The 20,000-nt window shown below is 36.1% G+C and overlaps 2 protein-coding genes across 2 annotated transcripts in view; both read right to left on the bottom strand.

Moving 5' to 3' along the window:
* Positions 1-7,911: 7,911 nt before the first annotated feature.
* LOC125025972 lies at positions 7,912-12,491 on the bottom strand. Its single transcript, XM_047614333.1, has 3 exons — positions 12,358-12,491; positions 11,797-11,913; positions 7,912-11,519 (listed from the first exon to the last, which is right to left on the bottom strand). The coding sequence occupies exons 1-3, from the start codon at positions 12,397-12,399 to the stop codon at positions 11,229-11,231; spliced, it is 450 nt and encodes a 149-aa protein (XP_047470289.1). The 5' UTR covers positions 12,400-12,491; the 3' UTR covers positions 7,912-11,228.
* A 223-nt stretch (positions 12,492-12,714) lies between these two features.
* LOC125025971 (guanine nucleotide-binding protein G(o) subunit alpha) overlaps positions 12,715-20,000 on the bottom strand; it is a gene marked incomplete in the record, with an annotated part of 81,279 nt that continues 73,993 nt past the window's right edge. The window contains 4 exon segments of the mRNA XM_047614332.1: positions 12,715-16,467; positions 17,004-17,157; positions 17,642-17,771; positions 19,576-19,704. Coding sequence (XP_047470288.1) covers positions 16,280-16,467; positions 17,004-17,157; positions 17,642-17,771; positions 19,576-19,704 — 601 coding nt within the window.

Raw genomic sequence — 20,000 nt, forward strand, 5'->3', positions numbered from 1 at the left:
ATTTCTTGCTTTGTTTCTTTCTTCCTTTCTTTCTCATTTTATGGTAGTCTTTAAGTTGATGGGGATAATTTAGTTAATAGTTAACCTCAACTTTCTGCAAATTTAGTATTTGTGGGCTTCTTAGTAACTCTGTTTATCATTTTTATTCTGTGTACACAGGATTGGCAGCCTGTTTTGTTATTTAAGTAGTTATGCTACTATAAATAATGATATAAATTTTAGAAATATTTCCAAAGATAACCATTGTGATGATATTCTATTTAAAGGGTTTTCCATATATTTTTTTCTCATTATTGATAATGTATCATTGCACTTAGTGTATCATTTGGCCACTGTAATTGACCTGTGTTGTTCTCCATCTTAATAATGTATGATATAATGTATTTATTGTTTTCATGTGTTTTTGATTATTCACAATTAATGTAAGGAAATTGGATTGTTTAGAGAGGGCTGTTTATTTTTATCTGAAATGATGTGTGGATTCTAAGAAAAAAAAAGAAGATTTTGAACATATTAACCATTTCTAACCTATTGTTTAGTGGATTAGTGTGATCCTTATACTTTGCTTAAAGTACTGACCTAAGGTTAGAATAGTTAGAATTAATCAAAATGAGGCATCCCTGCAGTCACAATAGTAAACTGGTTGATGTATAGAATATTCCTTAACTATGGTGTACTTAAGAGATTTCCACATGTGATATTTAAAGATTTGCGCTGAAAGTAAATGACAGTGCATTGGCCGAGACAGTTAGCTTGTGAGTGTTGATAAACCAAGTGTTTCATAATGGTATGCAAGTAGGAAAACTGCCCTATACTATGCTGCATTTTGCTATTCAGCAAGGTAGTCTGTATATTCATTTTGATGAAGAGCAGCATTTAGAAGAATTAGCAATTTCCAACCATTTCTGCAGATTTTGCTGTAATGCTACAAATTGAGTGAGGCCCCAATTCCGAATGGCTGAGGCTTTCCATTTGCCTGCACTTTGTGATTTTCTGATAGTATGCTTTCAATATTAAAGATGATGTAATGGGAGATTTGTATTGGTGCATTGATATTACCATGGTAGCTTCTGGTGTCAAGTTACAAGTTCAGCTGTGAGATGCTATAGATGATAATATCCATTCAATTTTATTTGTTTTCAAGAGCGATTTGTGAGGCAGTATTTCTGGTGTATGGCTGCCTTCCATATTACAGTCTTTGAAGACTACTTTGTGAAAAAAATTATTCATTATTTAAGGATATTATTCACAATATCAGTGTTAACACATGGGTGATATTTAGGTAGAGATGTTAGTATTGTCAGCAGTAGTAGTAGTTTCATTGAGACATTTTGTTCCCTTTTCCTCTTCTTTTTCTTAATTGTCAGTTTTATTTGTTCACTGTCATTGTTGTTATTGTTATTCTTTTTATTGTTTAGCATTAGTGTTAGGACTAGCATTATATTTTCTTAGCTGCATTGTTATAAGTATGGTATTAGTAGTAGTGGTAGATAATGGATAATTACATTAACTATTCAGAGTCAGATAATCATCAGAATATCATAGACATTAACATTATCACCCGTATATTCTATCGATGTATTTAGAAGTCATTGATATTAGAATGATTTCTTTAAATATTAATAGATATATATTTATATCAGCATATGCACATTGTGCTGATTTGAAATCTTGAGATTTATGCAATATACTTTTCCTATGGGAATTGTAAGTACTATTGAGAAAGAGAAACAGACAGGGAAAAAGAAAGAAAAAGAGAGAGAGATATGGAGATACAGAACTAGTATGTAAGCAATTGATTGATAAGTTGACTGATTGACTTGCTATGAGGTCATTGATATATAATTGATTTTATCAATTAACTTTTGAGCTATACAGAGACAGAATAATAATATATATTTTTCTCCGTTTTTATTTATTAGAGAAATAAGTTATTTCATTGACAAGGGAAATCAGTGCAGTAGATTTTCTTGATTTTACCTGTGTACTATCATTATTATTGCTTCATAGAAGGCATACAAATGAATGAATAAAAAAAAAATGGATAGATTTGTAGTTGTAATTTTTATGATTGCAAGAATAGCTTTATTCAGAAGTAAGATGTATTGCAGATATTGCTTCTCCAGCACAGGTGATTACAGATGGCCATATAGTTTGTACAGTTGTATGAACTAAGTAGTTGAAACTTCAACAGCTATTGTATGTAATGGTAGACGATTACATGTTATAGCAACAGAGATAAAGAAACAACTTGTGGTTGTTTTATACCAATAGATTGCATTATATCTTGCACATGTTGAATATCGTTTGCTATACCAGTTCTTATTTTCATAATTCCAGACGCCTATTGCTATATGTACATATGTAATGTCTGGGTCTGTAAATAAAGTGTATTCCTCAAGGCTCTTTTTATTTTCAAGTTGGATTTCAGTGTGTATTAATTGAAAAGAATGAAGTTTAACATTCTCTTAGTCAGTATCTCTCTTTCCAAGTAGGAACAGTATATAAGATCAAATATGAGATAGTTATTCAATATGGGTTTAAAAATGCAAACTGTAGAAAAGTTTTGCTTCCTGAAATGTAGTGAGTTACAATAAAATAGAAGAGAAATAATGAGAGATTCAGGAATAAGAATATGCATTAGTGAAATTTTATTGCAATATACACCCATTCATAATATTAATAAAGTCATTTGCAGTCCCTTCACTGCCTTGCAAAATACAGTGCATTCCTCTCTTATGTGCCATTTTATGTGCACTGACAATTATGAAACAAGGAATCAGTTGATGGACTGTAATGCTCCCTAGCAAACTCTTATATTTGTTTAATTTTTATTTCTTTGTATGTTACTTTTTATGTGTGCTTGTATGCATCAGTGTGTTTGTGTGTGGGGGATGTATGTGTGTGAATGTGTGTGTGATTGTGTGCGTGTGTGTGATTGTGTGCGTGTGTGTGATTGTGTGCGTGTGTGTGAGATTGTGTGCGTGTGTGAGATTGTGTGCGTGTGTGTGAGATTGTGTGCGTGTGTGTGAGATTGTGTGCGTGTGTGTGAGATTGTGTGCGTGTGTGTGAGATTGTGTGCGTGTGTGTGAGATTGTGTGCGTGTGTGTGAGATTGTGTGCGTGTGTGTGAGATTGTGTGCGTGTGTGTGAGATTGTGTGCGTGTGTGTGAGATTGTGTGCGTGTGTGTGAGATTGTGTGCGTGTGTGTGAGATTGTGTGCGTGTGTGTGAGATTGTGTGCGTGTGTGTGAGATTGTGTGCGTGTGTGTGAGATTGTGTGCGTGTGTGTGAGATTGTGTGCGTGTGTGTGAGATTGTGTGCGTGTGTGTGAGATTGTGTGCGTGTGTGTGAGATTGTGTGCGTGTGTGTGAGATTGTGTGCGTGTGTGTGAGATTGTGTGCGTGTGTGTGTGAGATTGTGTGCGTGTGTGTGATATTGTGTGCGTGAGATTGTGTGCGTGTGCGTGAGATTGTGTGCGTGTGCGTGAGATTGTGTGCGTGTGCGTGAGATTGTGTGCGTGTGCGTGAGATTGTGTGCGTGTGCGTGAGATTGTGTGCGTGTGCGTGAGATTGTGTGCGTGTGTGTGAGATTGTGTGCGTGTGTGTGAGATTGTGTGCGTGTGTGTGAGATTGTGTGCGTGTGATTGTGTGCGTGTGTGTGAGATTGTGTGCGTGTGATTGTGCGTGTGTGTGATTGTGCGTGTGTGATTGTACGTGTGTGTGATTGTGTGATTGTGTGTGTGTGTGTGTGTGTGTGTGTGTGTGTGTGTGTGTGTGTGTGTGTGTGTGTGTGTGTGTGTGAGTGAGAGTGTGTGTGTGAGTGAGAGTTAGTGAGTGAGTGGGTGGGTGGGTGGGTGGGTGGGTGGGTGGGTGAGTGAGTGAGTGAGTGAGTGAGTGAGTGAGTGAGTGAGTGAGTGAGTGAGTGAGTGAGTGAGTGAGTGAGTGAGTGAGTGAGTGAGTGAGTGAGTGAGTGAGTGAGTGAGTGAGTGAGTGAGTGAGTGAGTGAGTGAGTGAGTGAGAGTGAGTGAGAGAGAGTGTGTGTTCTGTCTGAATACTTATTTTTTCATTCTTTATACATTAAATATCTGATACTCTGTTGCAATATGCATTTCTTAATTCTCTCTTGCAGTACTAATTACTTGATTGTTATAGCATTATTGCAAGTACTTTTCTGTTACAGCATTCATTACCAGTCACACAATTGAGTATTGTAATACATATTTGGAGATTCTCCTTTGCTTGCTTTTATATTTTCTATTGCAACTTCAGTTACCAGATTCTCTCTCATTACAAATTTTCAGATTTGTTAAAGTACCATATTTCTTGTTCCAGTATTAATTTCATAATTTGTTGCAATGCTCATTTTTGAGTTCTCTACTGCTAGTTGAATACTTTATATCCAGAACCTAAGGTAAGTTTGTGTCTAAAATATTATTATTATTATTATTATTATTATTATTATTATTATTATTATTATTATTATTATAATAATAATAATAATAATAATAATAATAATAATAATAATAATAATAAATAAAAAAAAAATATGATAAGTAAATCTGACATTTGTAAGACCTTGGTCAAATAGTCAAGTATACTTCATGCTTTGAAGGGGGGGGGGGGGGGCTTTAGGAAACAGAGACTAGGACCCAGTGATGGGGATCCCCCCTGCCTTGGGCATGAGCCCTCGACTCAACTACTTTTGCACTGTTTTCTCCTCTTCCCCTTTTCGTTTCTGTCTCTTCTCTAACCCCTTCATCTATCAATTTTCTAAGGATAAGAGCCATGTTAAAAGGATGAAAGGCTGATTTTGTGCTTTAGTTATTATAGGCCTGGGGGAGCCATGGGCATGGCATTCCCATTAGTTGGAAAATTAATAAAAAATGAGGAAAATACTGTGCTCATTTTCTATATTTTTATTAAATATCTCAGCCCATAGATGGCTCTGATAGTGCTTAGCCACAAAGGAGTCAATTAGTAGATCTTGTGACAAATGTATTTCTTACTAGTGCTATGAATATTGATGGTGTTATTTTTATTATAATGGTTAATGGTTAAAAGCAACATAAATGTGCTATACATCTAAGGTCATGTAGCACTATAGTAAATGGTAGTGAAGGGTGGTTGAGTTAGTGATTAGTTGTCAAAGCTGGGCAAAGAAATTGACGAGTAAATGGGTTAAGGTTGGGTAAGGTAATGTATAGGAGTTAGATCAAGTGAAGGATGTATATGCATTTGTGGAATGAAAATAGGTTGTCAAAGCAGAAAGTGTGAGAAGCTGTGGGGTGATCACGAAAAATTGGTCCAATTTGGCTGGGCTAAATAGATTATTTAAGAATTTTGTAGAGATGGGGGTAGTAGAAGGACGGGGGCATGTGGAAGAGGTAGTAGTGTTGAGGGAGGTAGTGTTATGGGGAGGTGGACAATAAGGTTGTAAGGTAGTAATAAGGGAGGATGGAGAAGGATGAAGAAGGTTGTGGGGGTATAGTTGTTGAAGTTGAGCATGTTGGGAGTAGAAATGTCTCCTGGGTTGTTGATTAGGGTGAAATACTGTACTAGTCGGCATTGAGGAGGGGGTATTAGTTGTAGTGTTCAGAGCCGTGGTCAAAGGAGAGCCTGGGGTCAGGGAATCGGGCGAGTTTGAATTGGTGTAGCTATTTGATGAAGAGGCAAGCCTCATTGCCTCTAATAATGGTATGGTTAATGGTTAATGGTTAAAAGCAAAATAAATGTGCTATCTAATAATAGTATAAAATTGTTGGCCATGATATTCCTGGAGTATGTTGGGGAGAGAAACGGTCCACCCCTCAGGGCCCCTTGAGGGGTAAGGGCTAGACAACTAAAGCAGGGGAATACCATGCCCATGGCTCTCTCAGGCCGTTCAGGACAGGCACAAAGTCAGCCTTTCAGCCTTTCAGCCTTTCATCCTTTCATCCTTTCAACACAGCTCTCACACCTTAGGAAGTGGATAGTAGAAGGGGTTGGTGAAGGGACAGAAAGGAAAAAGTAGGAGGGGAAAAAAAAGACCATGCAAAATTTGTTGAGTCGAGGGCTGAGTCCCAAGGTTGGGGAGTTCCCCAACATTGGGTCCCAATCTCCGCCTCCTAAGCCCCCCCCACGACAACAACGGGCAAGGGATTGGGGGGGTATTTCTATTATACACATTATAATTATTATAATGTTATAAACATTAGTAATAGCAAAATATGATAACATAAAACATTTTTGTAAATCAAAGAAAAGAGTAAATGCGCGAGACAGGCAGTACAAGTGTAGCCATCTATGTGTAAAAACAATCAAACAAGTACTCACAGTGGGCATAGCACTTACGTACACGTCATGCCTTTCGGCATTGTTATATTGGTGGAGGTCCCTCCCTGTTTATCCATATCAAACTCCCCCTGTGTAGTATTTTTTTTTACTTTCTTCACCCATCAGCACTAGGTTAAACCCTTCTCTCCTTTACTAATCCCTACCTTACCCTATGGATATCCTTGTAAATCCCACACATCTTCCTTTGACAACTTTGATCTAATCACCCTTGTTAATTCCTATCTTCCTGAACAGTTATACGACTTCTGATGTGTAGCACATTTAATCAACTAACTCCCCTCTTTACCCTTTTCACTATTGCACTATTCTCTAGTGCTAGGGGACCTTTGATGTCTAGCCCATGTATTTAGCTTTATTACTGTTAACCTAAATATGATGGGCATGGCATGTACGTATATGCCATGTCCACTGGGAGTTTACTTAATTGTTTTTATACATAGATGGTTACACATATACTAAGTCACCAGTGAGCCAATTACGAGTACTAACTGTCTTGCCTGTTGACCCTTTTCCTTGATTTTCAAAAATATTTTAAGTTATCTTATATTGCTGTTGCTAATGTCTATAACATTATAGTAATTACAATGTCTATAATAAAAATAACACCATCGATATTCATTGCATTATTAAAAAAAAAAAAGTTTTTCCTCCCAATTCAAAGAAAGGTTAAATCAGATGAGGTCCCAAGGTCTACTAATTGACTCCTTTGTGGCTAAGCAAAGTCATCAGTGTGCAGAGACATTGCAAAAGTAAAAAATTAGCAAAGTATTTCCCAATAATTCTTATAAAAAAGCAGCATACTTTTCCTCCTTTTGTGGTAAACACTTAAATGATAAAGTAACTCTTTGGATCCGGATGCTTCACTACCAGCATGTTGTCCAAAATATGGGAATTAGGCCTACTTGAACGCCTATTCTGATGGGTTTGCAATTGTAGGTTGGATGCATACAAACACTTATGTGCAGTGACAAGACTCATGTCTCCCCTTTGCAATATTATTCTCTCTTTTTCTGCAGAGGCATTTTTAGCTTTTTAGACATTTTCCAGGGTCTATATTTGTCATTTGATTTGCTCTGCCCAGGTGGTAATAGACTGTTTTCCTTGCACAGACTATATATCATCTCTTAAGGAAGTCCATAACTCAGTGCAATAATATCAATAAGTAATTTTGTTGTTGTTGTTGTTGTTATGGTTTAATTATTAGCAATTTAATATTAAATTTTTTGTAATAAAATCTGTGCCACCATTCACAGTGTAGGAATGGGATCCTGAGCATGGAAACAGGCGAGTCATTCTGTTCACCCCAGCCTTCAGCCAAATTCTCATGATGGCAAATTTCTGCCACCCTAGCCCTCAGCCCAATTTTCCTGCCCCTCAAACCAGATTTTCCATGATATGATGGTCACATCAAATCATAGCAGTTGTTTTAAATACAAATTTTAAAAAATTGTGGTTCCTTCAGTCATGACTGTTACCCAGTTGTATTTCTTGCTGCATAATTTACTCCATTGATAATCTATGGACTGTTTGAATGCATATAAAGGACTGTGAAAGGTTAGTAAAAAGCTACAAACAAAATAAATGACATTCACTTCATTCATATCCAGTCTGATACAAACTGAGTGTTGTCTATGCAGAGTCCGAAAAATCAGTAAGGTACAATATTCACCTCAGGAGGTTCTACACTATATCCTAAAGAGGCTATTGATACCTTGACAAAACTAGATCACGATTTAACAAAAAAGTGCTGTAACCTAAGTACAATTAGTGCATTACAACCTACACAGGCAGAACACTGTACAAAACTGAGCATCTAACTTATTTTATTATGAGAGGATGGGTCATTTGACATTAGTTTTAAATATATATGATTATTAAGCTGACAACTACAGAAAAACGATGGAACCTTCTCCATTACTGTGCTGTTTTTATTTCAACAAGGGATTTTCCAATGTTATCATTCATTCTCCGGTTATACTTCTTGGGGTCTTATTACCTAGGTATACAGACAGAGTTTTGACAAAGAATATAACGGCTAACTATACAAGCATTTTAATCCAACAATGCAGTTGCTCACACTAAAATAATGGAATTTTTCTTATCAGACAGCCATGCTATGCCATTGCACAGTTACTCTCTGCAGTGGTAATGGTCAATCAGAAAGACATTTTGCATGAAAAAGACCCCCATCCCCCCTTAAAAATCATCACCATTTTTAGTTTTAAATTTTGATGTAAAACCATTATGCTTTCTAAATAGATATTCCCTATAGATATTATGAAATGGGACAATGAATATTGGTTAGTATTCAATTCTGTATATTCTATTGAGAATATACTCATAATATTTTAGAAATTATGCCATGGTGAAAGATATAGCTTAAGTAAATTACAGTGATATCTGTTCTGATTTCCTATATGAGATAGCAAAAAAGAAAATCTATTTCCAAGCTAATACTAAAAATGGATAGTATGAGGACTTAAATTATTATAAGACTGATGCAAATATTTGTTTCTCTGCTTGTGTCCATTTATCTGTACTGGTAACACTATTTACCTCATTAAAAATTGTCGCAAAAAAGCTGAGATACATCTTCAACCTTTGTTAATATAGTCACAACCAAGATCCCTCAAAGTGCTAAAATTTGGTTGCAATGTGTACCTAAAAGGTAAATGAACTGTCTCGAAGCACACTACAATTCCCATGGATCTGCAGTCTATGTCATTCTACAGAAATGGACGTCTGTTGGAATAAAATATTTCAAGCATATTTTGATTCTTCAGTTTGTCTTGTTTAATTTTACATGAAAGCTGAAAATATTGGCTTGCAAGCCTACAATACACAGTTACTGGTCCCAGTTTAGGATGCATTTAAAATTAATGACATTACTAATACCTGGAGATGAAGGGCTACTAGTAGTCTGCATGGCAAATTTCCTACTAATGCCAATGAAACAGGTGTAATCATTGCTATATTTAGTATGTTCTATTACTTGGGGGGGAAAAAAAAAAAAAAAAAAAAAAAAATAGAATTCAGATTGGGAAACAACACTTTTGAAAACCTCTTCATATTCTGCTCTGCCAAGAATTACTGCTGGTAGTTTTACATTAGCAAGAGCAAAGGAAGCAATTGTACCCAGAATAGATGTGATAATGTGCCACCAGTATTTGACAATATAATTTCCCCTCATAGAAGCCTCTAACTCTTCACTGCCTAGAATGACAAGTCCATTAGCTACATTAACAAGTAATAATTTAAACCCAGGTTTCAGTATTCTCCAGTCAAGAGTTTCAAGTAAATGTATGTAAACAAATGTTTTATTGTGAATATGATGAATTGTAAAAAAAAAATTATTCCAGATGGACCCATCCTTCCTTGGGCAGCTGAGAGTTACAGACAATTGTATATGGAATTATTTTCCTTGTTTGTGGGTACACTTCTGGATAATTTTCTTTAAGTTACTTTTTTTACTTCAAACCAAACTGACCACAAAGACTAAATGTTCATCTACATTATCACTGTTGACCTGTGGTGTTCAAGCATGGTAATGGTGTGTACTTAGGGAAATGACAATGCTGACATAAACAATCTAAGCACCATCCCTGGGGTAGTTACCCATAAGTGGGTGATATGTTTATGCACAGATGCCTGTCACCTACAGCCTAGTGGTACAGAACTAAAGTAAACATTTCATTTAGTACACTAGAAAATGAGAACAACATTGATAATGATGTATAAATCTCAGGATTTATCACATAATGCACATTACTATGCATTGGTGAACATGGTTCTTAAAGTTCCTTATTATCTAGCAGAAAGTTATGCTCAGCGTAAATGTGCATCTGTCACACACACTCAATCGGCACATAGTGGTCAGTACAGTGTGAATAGCCCACTGTTGGTCAGCAGTCTACGCTGTGCTTTATCACCATGATCTGAAACATGAGTAGCACGCACAAACACCACAGGTGGCCTTAACCCCTTGATGACGGGTGAAGAAAACTAAAAAAACAAACTCTACACTCCTCTGAAGATCAATGGCAATGTGCCGACTTTGAGCGCGGGAGTTTGGTACATCAAGCCAAATCACCGGCTCGTAGCACTTCGTACAGTCGCACGCCACAGATCAAGTGGTTTGTATTGATGCCTCACGGCACAACCCGTCGGGAAGGGGTTAATTGTATAGATGAGCCTATAGATATGTTATTTAGAAATCAAAATGAATAATAGCCCATTAATAAGTACAGTAAAAGAAACAGACAAAAGTGTGGTGAACATCTGATCCATGATGATATTGTTTTAGAAAAAGCTATCACACTATTTTGGTCAAACATTTCTAAAAGAAAAATCTTCATTATCATAGATATTTCCACTTTCATTGTAAAGATATCTTAAACTTAATCAGAACAGCAATACTATATCATCTAAGCAATTTTAAGTCTTAATATTAGAGTACATATGTACATTTATTAAAACAGTTTTCCCACAAAATATTGTGGCATCATGGCCTTCTACTACAACTGTATACTTTTACTGAAGCATTCTTAGTGCAGAATTCAACTGTCCTGAAATTTCATCTACTTTAAAAGTAAGCTCTGAAGACAATACACTAGATAACATGATTAAAATACAAAAATTGTATGTTTCCCAGTGTTATTTCCAAAATTTACACAAGCTGTTGATTTCCTTTTATCAACACATGTAGAGTATTACTGTATTTATAAAACATCTGGCATACACATCTTGCTAATCCTTCTCTTCCTCCCTTTCCTATCATTTTCATCTAACTGAACTGGGAACTGTTGTTAGGTCTGTTACAGAGGACTCATACATATTCAGCCAACCTCACTACAGTGTCTACAATTATATAATTACAAAATCACAAGTGCCATTCATCATGAAGAATATAAACACCAAATTTTAGCCCCAGAATAACACTCAATGAATAGGATGGGGATGCCATTAGAGAATAAATAATCACCAATATCTAGAGGCTGGAAGATATACAAACACATCAATATAAGCCACAATATATGAAGGTTTGCTTTGATGCACTCCGTACCACCCAAAAGCAAACTGAATGGAACTAGTAGCAAAATCACAGTGGCTATAGGTTTCCTCGTTTTTATTCTTTGATTTGAATCAAGCTTCGATGTCTGTTGAGGCTTCATTTTACTCCAGGGATTCTGCAAAAAAAAGAAAAGAAGGGAAACATTAAAATAATTTCAGATTATTTCCAGTCTCCTTTATGAGTATCTCTCTCCATGATATGAAAGCCATATTCTGCAGCACTACCAACATACATAATACTTGAGCAAAAACTTTAAATCGTTTGGAACCTAAAAGATGCTGTTTTTTTCCCCCAATCCCAAATTCAGGATTTAATGAATTTGTGATCTAAGCACTGGTCAACTCTACAAAATCTTTACACATCCTACTGTGTGTAATTCTTAGCTTACATACCTGGTATGTTTGGGGAAGCATATTGGTGTGTGGTCTACACTGAGAACAAGAATGATCATCTCTTAACCATTCTTTGTTACAGACCAAGTTCAACTTCTTCGACTCTTGCATGTAGTTCTGCAACAAGAAAATTACGAGATTATCATTCATTCTAAAATCTCTTCAAAAGTTTACTGAAGAGTTACCAGTATTAGACCACATTGAAAAGTGGTTAAGTACAATTGTTCTTATGTATTACTAACAAAAATTAATTTGACAAGGGGAACTTCTCTGACCTATGAAAAATATCTTAGAAAACAAAAATATATACAATAATAAAAAACAAGATTTTTTGAAATAATGAAGAATTGGATGTGGCATTTCTTTTAATCAATTTCAAATACCAATTCACATACCTGTTTCTTGAAACTTCTCAATATCTTACAACTTTTATGTCAGTCTCAATACAGAGATGAGTACAACAAAAAAAGTTACTGAGCGCTCATCAGTGACACAAAGAGCATTCTGAATAAAATAAAGAATGAACTGTCATGATCACACTTGACCTCTTTAACAACTTACAGCAGTCTCGTCCTCAGGCTTGTAATCTTCAACTTCGATCATATTCAGACGTGGCCACAGAAGATGACGGTTGTCACATCTTTAGGACACGAATCTATTTCTTGCACTCTCAGCCTTGTCCATCATCAAATGATCTGGTGGTTTTGGAGAAGAGAAGGGTGAGTTTCTGAACCCTCACTTTGCTTTGAAATATATCTTAAAAATTCTAAACAAAAACAGTGAATCAAAAAATAAACAAACATATATATAAAAGCAAAAACAAAAACAAAAAACAAAACAAAAACAAAATTAAGGTTGGCTGCCTTACCTGTTAATGACGATCAGTTTCAAAATCAAAGGCAGAAAAAAACTCTACACTCCAAATAAAATTTACATTTATTCAGCAATGGTCAGTCATAAATAAAAATGCCTCGCCCTCTTGGCAGCAGCCAACAGGGCAGAGGCAATTTGACAATTACTCGCCAACATACACTTCATCAGAGGAGACAATTATGGATATCTATTCCTCTTCCTTAAATTGTAAATATGTCATTAATATAATTAATATTAATATTACCAGCTAGAGAAGCGAATACACTGTACAAAAGTGAGCAGTCATTTTTATACCATACATGAGAGGATGGGGCTTTATACCATATACATTACAATACCAATGATAATCGGACACCATTACACAAGGATATGCAGTCTACTCTAGACATCTTCGGAACCTTCCCTGCATTGCAGCTTGTAATTTATGAGGGATATTTCAATATTGGTCTCTTTGTGCATAATCATTTTTTTTTCTTTTTTTTTTCTGAAATACTGATACTACTATCTCAAAACAGTAAGAATAGGTTACTTTTATGACCTACTTAAATATTACAAGGAAGTGTGAAGTGTTGATTAATTTTCTAAACCCCCAGAGATATTACATTGTAACACCATACTGACAATCTTTTTTTTTATTTTTCATATATTTTTTTATATATTTTTTGATACAGAATCTTTTTTGAAACACTCGGCTTGTGGGCAGTTTCTGTAAGCCTAACAGTAAGACATCAAAGACTGAAGAACTTTACAATTATCATAATTCTTTTTTCTAAGTTTGGCAAATTTTCATAGGCTGTGAGTGCAAGTGAAATGTATGCCTCTCTCACTCTGTGGGTGTGGGTGTGGATGTGGGTGTGGGTGTGGATGTGGGTGTGTGGGTGTGGATGTGAGTGTGTGGGTGTGGGTGTGGGTGTGGGTGTGGGTGTGGGTGTGTGTGTATGTTTGACTTTGTTTCTTAGTGTATGCCTCTATAAGAATGCAATTAATACAAGAGAGAGGGTGTATTTTGGCATGTGCTTTGTGCTTAAATCATTATATATATTCCAATTAAGCAGATATTCCTAGTTAGGCTGTAAATGAGCCCTACCTGTATGAACCATGCAGATGACTGGATATTTGCTCCTTGGGTGGCTTATGCAAGAGATCTGGTACATCAAGTAAAGTCAAAATATGTAGTAGCAAAAAAAATAATCATGGTAATTGCGGTAATCATTCATTCTTTGTGTAGTATTTAATGAAACAGAGCCAGTAACGAGAGTACATCAGGCTGAGGAGAAGCTCCCTGGTGAATCAGATGCTTTAGTTTCTTCTCTTGGCAGTGGGGCAAGCTCAGCAAATAGATTAATTACTTATCTAACACCACCAGGAAGGTTGGCCCCAGTCTCAGATAATCTTTGATACCATTGTGGCATCGCATGATACATTCTCGATCCTTGTTCATTCCAATGTCTACTTTCTTAGTGGATCACTGTACCTTTAGCTGGCATAGCTCTAATAAAATTTGTTTTCCTTTTCACAAGTCAAGGAAACCTAATTCTTACTGAACCATGCACTCTAATTACAGATCAACATATTGGCCAGTTACACAAGTTGTTGATTCTGGCTAATAAAGGTTGTTAGAGCTTTTCAGTTTTTTAATAAAATATAAACCTCAGAGGTTAGGGATTCTTCAGAAAACTGGTCCCAATTCCTGATCATCTAAGATATAATTTTAATTAATAAGAAGACACATTCTTCATATTAGAACTGATGGTTACATCTTTTCACAGCACAGGAGATAAAAAGTCTGAGGAATGCATACAAGCGTGGGCCAAAGTCAGCAACTTGGATGTTGTATACCACTTCTCCTAACCTAAATCAAAGTGGTATATATGTTCAAGTTGATTAAAGAACAAATCCTAAGGATGCTCTGATTGTTCATAATGTCAAGTGTACATAGAGGCAAGTCTCTTTTAATTTACATGTCTGACAAACCCTTTTGTCGCATTTTGTACCCAGTGGTTTGGGCTTGTCCACTCTAATGAAGACCTGTGATTGCTGTTTATACTTCAAATTGAATTGCTACTAAATAATTTTCTCCATGAGTGAAAACCTATACATGCAAACCAAGCCAAGTTTGATAGTTGGTTCAATTGGATGGCTAAAGAGCTTCAGAATTTCTTTGAGGATGGGATTTCAGAAGGAATCTCGCAAAGTCCAGCTCAATACCTACAACAAACTATCAAACTTGGTTCGTATATGCTACAGTAAATTTTTCTTACTAATAACATGAATGAACAACTACTGCAATGTTGTACATACCATCAAATAGATATTGTAAGTTCTTTGCAGTTAAAAATAACAGATCAGTCAAGTAAACTTTCAACATTCAAACTAAGCATGCCTCACAGAATACACATTTGACCATCGTTGAGGTTAAGTGTGGATGCTGGAGTATCAATCACCAGGTGATATGAATAATGGTGCAAGATAATCACTATTAAACCAACAGTCTTACATGATGAGAGATCTGTGTGGATTAACTTCAATCTTTCTTATAAAGATGTTCTCCATTCCAAACTTCATCCTATGCTAAATTTTACTGCTATGCTGTTAGAGCAGATTTAATTTAATAGAACTTTTTTTTTTTCTTATTCTCTTTTGATATTGAAGATCTTAGAAACCTGGCCCATTAGAATCAAGATATCTGAAGAAAAACAATAGAGCAGCAATGGCAACATCTGTACATCACCTCGCCACACTCTGCCAGTGTACATATATTGTTGTATTCCACTCACTTACTTTTGTGACAAATGACTAAGATTAAAGACATGACTAGAAAGAATGACACTCACTGCTCCAAGCCACCAATGTTTGGCCATTCAATGGATTTTTGTTATTAAGGTTTTGGGCCCTCATTGATATCCACGTCTCATCTGCACATATAACTGGTTTGGAAAATATATCATTTCCCTCAGACACTAAGGTAGGTAACTGCTATGTCTTATTTTGGTTATCAAAAGCTTCAAGGTATCAATCAAAAGCTAGAGTACATTTCTTCATCAGTGCATGGTAAGCACCAAATAATTCAAAATCATTAATGTTCCATCTCTATGAACCAGTAATTTAAGCTTTTCCTTCTGATTCAAAATCATCAACATTTGTTTTTATTCGAACTTGTACCAGATAACGAGAACTGTAAGGCTTCATTTGGTAAGGAAGTGATAATTAAACTTGGTACTATACAAGACAAGTGGGGTTGGCTGGAAAGTCTTTAACAAGCTCAATTCATAATCACTCATGCAATTCTTCCATGATCTAGAAATGGGTGGCTACAAAGGCCAAAGCGGTCTGTGTCAGTTATGCACCTAGAAATCACTTTAATGGCATCCGTTCCTGTATGACAATGACCGCACCATGAACACGTATGATAAAACTTCAGGACAGTGCCATTCTCGGCCTAGAACTCTCCAAAGGGAGAGGAGATAATGGTGTACAAGGTACAACTAGCCAATTCTCCTGACTAATTCCTTGCAAGAGAGGCAAGATTATTATCTGGAGTGGGAGGCTAGACCACGACTGTACCATCTTTCTCTACACTGAACACACAATCTAGATGAGGCGGTGCAACTTAGTAGAGGCCACATCCACGTAGGTTGTTTGCTATGATCACATCTGTTACTGCATCAAATACAAACTGAATGTTAGTGGTATCTGTTGCGCAAGTCATGTGACAGTAGATCTCTTTGGACGTTGATTTGTTCTTTGCTTCAAACTGGGCTTGGATGTAAGCAGCTGCTTCCCCATACTCTTGGGCACCTGGAAGGGAAAAACAATGTGTCAGTCATTTTGATCTGCTTAAATGCATTTTCATGTTACTACTTACAATTGCCTCTAAAATAATTATACATTTTTATCAAAACAAAATTGGCAGATTCTATCACCTAAACATTATACGGTTTTGTATTATCAATGTTGAAATGACATACACTGTAATCCTTCATGAAGTTTGTGATGGGTGAGAGCTTTTGTATAATCTGCTTGATGAATTCATAATACTGTACAGTCATAACATAAACCTATCACTAGGTTTCAATGCAAGTTCATAGCTTAATGTAAGCCTTCACTATACAACTAATTTCCAAAATTAAACATCATCCATTTCATAGGAACTAATAATCAAAGTACTTCCATATCTAATAAATCCATTCTTATCTAACTTTATCCATCTGTACATTGGAAAAATCCAATGCACACTATTCTTCTTCTTCTCCACACTGCAAAATGAAACCTACAATGCAAATATTTCCCAAAACATTTCTAAAATCATGAAAGAAAGCTCAGGTTAACCTTACCTGAATATTCTTGGAAACATATGGTAAGTGGACTCTTCTTTATCTTTTCTTCAAAAAGATCTTTCTTGTTAAGGAAAAGAATAATAGAAGTATCCCCAAACCATTTGTTGTTGCAGATGGAGTCAAATAACTTAAGAGATTCTTGCATGCGATTCTGGAAGAGGTGAGAAAAGGTTCAGTATATTTGTTGATTATATATACACAAGATCAGATCATTCATGAAAATTTAATTCATAGAATCATTACTTTATTTTTCACTAATTAGAAAATCTGAGTAAGATGATGCAATCACCACTTATTAGTCATGAATAATTACCAAATAATTACCAATATGAAGCTTATTAGTCATTTGCCGTAATTTCAAAATCAGAATATGAGAATCATAGAACTACAGATACACAGCATGAAAATATGGCTCAACTAATCATAAAAATTAATAGATTGAAAAAGAAGACAGGAAGGTGGAAGAAGAGAAGAATAAGAATAAGAAAGAAACTGGAGGAAAAATAACAAGAAGGGATGAAGGTCAGAGGACTGTTACAAAGAAAGAAGAGGAATCACAGAGGAAGAGAATGACGTGAAGGGAGGAAGAAAGAGCCTCATTACAGAATCTCTTCAACAGAGTCAGGGAGCCTCACCGTAGTCTCGTCTTCATGCAGCACTTGATCGTATTCTGACATGGCCACACAGAAGATAATGGCTGTCACATCTTCAAAACAGTGAATCCACTTCTTTCGTTCAGAGCGCTGTCCTCCAACATCAAATAACCTGGAAAAGAGGATGTAATTAAGGATTTTGTTCCTGTTATCATATACTTTTATCTTGACCCAGTTACAAGGTGGCATCTATCTGTGTCTTTAGCTGTTGAGTCTCCTCTATGTTATGTGAGCTAAAGAATTTTTCACTTATAATGAGGCACAGCTGTCCAAAGTAGGCTAAGTCTCCTTTTAGCCTAATATATGTGGTATGGATGCTGCAACCAAAATCACTGACAGCAGTGGAAATATAGGTTTTTGTGCTTCTTACTTTCACCAACATTTTTATTTTGAATGTATATGTTCTCTAACAAAAAATTCCATATTAATGAAAAAAAACATATGATGCTTGTCCAAACATACTAACTTTAATGATGGTACTCTTAAAATGTATCTTTCAAATACATTACATAACAATCACAGCAATTAGGAGTGACAGTCTTTGGGAAGGATATTGGATGAACATAGAGAGGAAGGGAAAGGGAAAAGGGAGGGAATGGAAGAGACAAAGAGAGAGGAAGGGGAAGGAAGAAGAGAGGGAAAGGAAGAGGAAGAGAGAGAGGGAGGGAATGGGGAAGAAGGGAGGGAGGGAGAGAGATTGTGGAAGAGAGAGAGATTGTTAAAAAGAAAGGGAGGGAGGGGAGGGAGGGGAGGGAGGAGGGGGAGGGGAGGAGAGGGAGGGAGGGGGGGAGGGGGGGAGGGAGAGAGAGAGAGAGAGAGAGAGAGAGAGAGAGAGAGAGAGAGAGCAATACAGCAGTTGATAAAAACTGATATTCAAATAAACATGTCCAAATAAAAGAGAAAATATTGACAATCAATCCTCTATCCAATAACATTCGATGGAAAGGTTCATGATATTAGGACTGTGTGAAATTTATCTGCACAGGAACCCATGCACTCTAGTTATTGTTTTATTCATCTATGCACATCAGCAAAATATTGAAATATAAATTTTGATATTATAACCATTAATGGCTAATTTCCCTTCATTTGTATATCAAATTATTTACCTGCTTTAAGTGGTTGTCTATGGAAATTGTCAAAAATACTTTTTTTTTTAACTATGTAAAAGTCTGTGACTCCTAAAATATATCCAATTATATATATATAAAACAATCAACTTAAGCATATCTATCAATCTATTCTCCTACCAATAACATGTTTAAATAACATCTGCAAGCATGAATCCACATGATCATCACACTCAAATATTAATATCAGTGGTTCTTAAACTGGGGTGCCCTAAGATTTTGTGGTAAACTAAAGTTCATATGTAAATCATAAGTTGCTCTCATTAATCTGGTAAGTATTGTCTTTGACATTTGAGCATATAGCCTACATATATTTTGCTTCCGGTTCTAGTACTTCGTCGGAACAAGTGAAGTTTAGTGAGCTTAGGATGCCATCAAAGAGAAAAGTTTGGGAACCACTGGTAAACACAGAAGAAAGCTATGATATACATACATACAAACACAAAAACAAATACAGATATGCAAACTGACAAAACACTTAATATATCATAAGTACAGCAGTCATGACGAAACATGTCATACAACTACAAAAATAATTTCAAAAGTGGTCGCGATGTCGACCAGCGAGTAAAACTCTGTGGACGTTCTACCCACACTTCACTAACAGCCCAAGCTGACAACACTGTTTACTTTGCTATACAATATATTACGCCATCGCTTAAAACTCTTATCTTCTGAGCACACAGAGGGTTACCTATGCAGATCACTTATCTGACTTATTGCATAACGTTACTTCCAATCCTCGTTTTACTACCGAGTAGCGGAAAATCCGGCAAAGGTACTTACTTAAAGTTAAGGTTCTTGAAAGAGAAGTGGACCTCGACGATACCAGTGGTCTTGACGCGAGTTCGTAGGATATCTTGTTCGGTTGGCTGATAGTCCTTAGCTCCCAGGCGGTCCAGATCGTCCAAGAAACTGTAGGAAGGAAGATAATGAATGTAGGAACTTCGGGCATGTGAGAGGAGTTGATGGGCAAAATATGTCTAGAACTGTTAATGATGAGGAAAATGCAAGCTGTATGTGCAAAAGGCGGAAGGCACGTATATATAAAAATAAATCACAAAGAAACCAAAAAAATATGACACCACAACAATTTTTCTCCTCTCTGTATTTCGCGGTACAAGAAGAGGGATATGCTAATCTATTCGCCGACATATTAACATTAACAGATAATACGCAGTATTCCCGTTACTCATCACGTTAATGTGTGA

Source organism: Penaeus chinensis, chromosome 5 (genome assembly GCF_019202785.1).
Source record: "Penaeus chinensis breed Huanghai No. 1 chromosome 5, ASM1920278v2, whole genome shotgun sequence".
Classification (NCBI taxonomy): Eukaryota; Metazoa; Arthropoda; class Malacostraca; order Decapoda; family Penaeidae; genus Penaeus; species Penaeus chinensis.

Bases quoted from the DNA above. Each gene is read 5' to 3' on its own strand.
- LOC125025972 (XM_047614333.1), bottom strand. From the start codon at position 12,399: ATGATCGAAGTTGAAGATTACAAGCCTGAGGACGAGACTGCT. The intron at 11,914-12,357 runs GTAAGTTGTTAA...TTCTTGTTGCAG, and splicing joins AGCCTGAGGACGAGACTGCT to AACTACATGCAAGAGTCGAA. The intron at 11,520-11,796 runs GTATGTAAGCTA...TTTTTTTTGCAG, and splicing joins TGCTTCCCCAAACATACCAG to AATCCCTGGAGTAAAATGAA.